Raw genomic sequence first — 2,722 nt, 5'->3', positions numbered from 1 at the left:
ATGAAAGAAAGTTTGGTGAGAATAGGTTTTGGGGGTAGTAGAAGTTTGCAGGAAACAATGAGGTGTAATTTAACGTTAGAGACCATGGGACTGAATGCACCCGATTAACAAATTAGCTGTACATATTGGTGGCTAGTGGGGCTATTATACTGAAATTTCAGACCCCATTTGCTGCTTCTCAACTGGCGTCTTTGAGTGGATTTATATTGCTGCAAGAAACTCGCAGGGCAGAGGGGTTGTGGGTTCTTCAGTCGGTAAGCAGACACAATTACACGTTTAAAACTAAATAAGTACATTTTGTAGAGATTGCACATATTTACAAAAAACTGCGTTGCTAACACATTGTGGTGTAACTACATTGATGGATTTAGCTCCTGTACGTCCGAAATTCACATGTAGAAGCTTTCTTTAAACATGGTGATCTGTCAGAGGCTCTTTCCCATTAAATTATTCCAACATTTTTAGGTCTTAAGCTATATTTGTAGTGGTTTTAAAAAGCACTACATTTCTGGCGATATGGGGGAGATTTTTTTATAACACCAGCACAACAGACTTTCTTGAACAATAACATTGGAAAAGAAGACAAATGGTCATGTGTTTTGGCAGTGCCCTTTACTTCTGGTCTACTGGAAACTAATTAAAACCTTTCAAATGTGTTTGAGACTCTGGAGCCCAGTAACTGTTAAGGGATTTGTAAACAAGTATGTTGATAGCCACTAAGAAAGTAGTTGTCAAAAGATGTACCCAAAGTTAAAGATTATTTTTGAATTTTTCTTTTACCTTTCACTCACTTATTTTCTCCGGATTTTATGTCTTTCATTCCATTCTTTTCTACGTATATATATTTATTAATTTTATTTTTTCTTTAAAATCAGAAATGATGCATATTTGTTGTGCTGTATTGTGTACACCAATGTGTTCCTAATAAAAATTTGAAAAAAATGTTACATTTGACTTCAAGAAAAGGGGCAAGGAATAACAGTGAGGTAGTTGACTTACCTTCTGTAGCTCAGCGATCTCTGCTTTCTGTCTCTCGAGCTCCTCCAGCTGGGAGCTTTGCTGCTGAAGTTTGCTTCTGTAAAAACAAACTTTTTCATTCATAATACAAATAAGATCTTATACCTAATTTCCACTCAATAAAAATCACTAAATAGTGGTGTAGTAGACAAATTCTAACAAGCTGGCAAAGTCTAACCTTGACACCATTTGGTTAGAGCATAGGAACAGAATCTGGGGAGAGGCTTTAGAACTAAAGTATGTCACAGGGCCAACAACAGACAGTAATCTCAAACTCTAGTTTCTTTTCATTTAAAAATAACTAACCCTATAGGTAGTTATAATGTTAACACTTGGCAGACAAAAATGGTGGATATTAAATAAACATGATTGTAACATTCAGTAAGTGCTTGTTCTTGTTGGGTATATATATATAAAAAAACATCACAGAGTACGGTCTAGACCTGCTCTTTTAAGCGCTGTGAGATAACAGATTTGTCGCTATATAAATACAATTTAATTAAAAATTTGACCTTAGGTTTAGTAGTTCCTTGCGGGCTGACTCCTCTCCTTGTTGGGTGCTACGAAGGCGCTCCTCCCATTCCTCCATCTGGGCGTGGTCTGCAGCATCCTGCAGGGCCCTCTGCTGTTCCAGAGCAGCAAGACGGTTCTCCACCTCCAACCTAACAATAGAAAATCCTATAAATATAAATGTACACTAGCAGAATACTAGAAGGAAAAACACAAGTTGTTTTATTATACCAATTAGGCACTGGAGTTGTGCAAGTTGCTGGAATGATTGATGGCATCTTCCAATCTTTTCCGTGGATTCAACCCTCCTGTCACCAGGTGACTGATATTAGTAAGTGAAACAAAACAAAGGTGATTCTCACTTTTCCTCGTGCAGTGTTGCAGTTTTGCGGAACTCCTCCTCACGGGCGGACTGGACCTTCCTGACCAACTCTCTCTCTTTCTCCACCAGAACTTCCTTGTGTCGCGCCACTGCAGCCTTCAACACTTCAACGTCTGCTTGCAGACCTGAGACACAGGAGTTATGAGAATTTGAAGGGATGGGGTTGACACACACACTGGGGAAAAAAAAATCAACATGCTATATTCTTCTTTAGAGACAAAGGATGTCTATAATCTAAGATGTGAAGGTCTGGATCAGTTGATTTATTTGTAAATAAACTCTTGACTATTCATTATCATAAGAAACAAAGTACAACAAGGAACCTGTTGCTCTGTCAACTTGGCGCTTACTTTCCAAGACAGGAAGTCAAATGTGGAAAAGGGAGGGAGTATGAATATAAAAAAAAGAAATATGGACACAAGCAGAAAGCCATTAGCTTGTAGAGGTGTGTGTGTTCTCTCCATACCGTCAATCTGTCCCTGCAGTGTGTCTCTCTCCCTCTCCAACTCCCCTTTGGAGCGGGCACACTCCAGTTTGACACTGGCCACCTCCAGTTTATGTGAATGCTTCAGGCTTTCAATCTGAGAACCAGAAAAAATACATAACTAGATCATTTCAGATCTGTTTTTTCAGGCTGTGTCTCAATGCGTACGTAGAGCTGTAACAATTCCAAATGTTGCTTTACAATTAATTATCTCACAAATAATTACGATTAACAATATAATTGTTTCTTTAAGTCCAATTATAAAATATATTTATTCATTACTTTTTTCAAACAAATTCAAATTTTGAGGCCTCTATGTTTACAGGCTT

General features: G+C 38.0%; 1 protein-coding gene across 2 annotated transcripts in view; it reads right to left on the bottom strand.

Moving 5' to 3' along the window:
* Positions 1–2,722, bottom strand: part of cep83 (centrosomal protein 83) — a 10,296-nt gene that overhangs the window by 2,318 nt on the left and 5,256 nt on the right. For both annotated transcript variants that reach the window (XM_032504666.1, XM_032504668.1), the window contains exons 8-11: positions 2,376–2,490; positions 1,890–2,034; positions 1,530–1,679; positions 1,000–1,075 (exon numbers count right to left, since the gene is read on the bottom strand). In XM_032504666.1, coding sequence (XP_032360557.1) covers positions 1,000–1,075; positions 1,530–1,679; positions 1,890–2,034; positions 2,376–2,490 — 486 coding nt within the window. The remainder of the gene's footprint in view (positions 1–999; positions 1,076–1,529; positions 1,680–1,889; positions 2,035–2,375; positions 2,491–2,722) is intronic.

The sequence above is a fragment of the Etheostoma spectabile genome, chromosome 23 (assembly GCF_008692095.1).
Source record: "Etheostoma spectabile isolate EspeVRDwgs_2016 chromosome 23, UIUC_Espe_1.0, whole genome shotgun sequence".
Taxonomy (NCBI): domain Eukaryota; kingdom Metazoa; phylum Chordata; class Actinopteri; order Perciformes; family Percidae; genus Etheostoma; species Etheostoma spectabile.
This window is presented reverse-complemented; position numbering and strand designations above follow the sequence as displayed.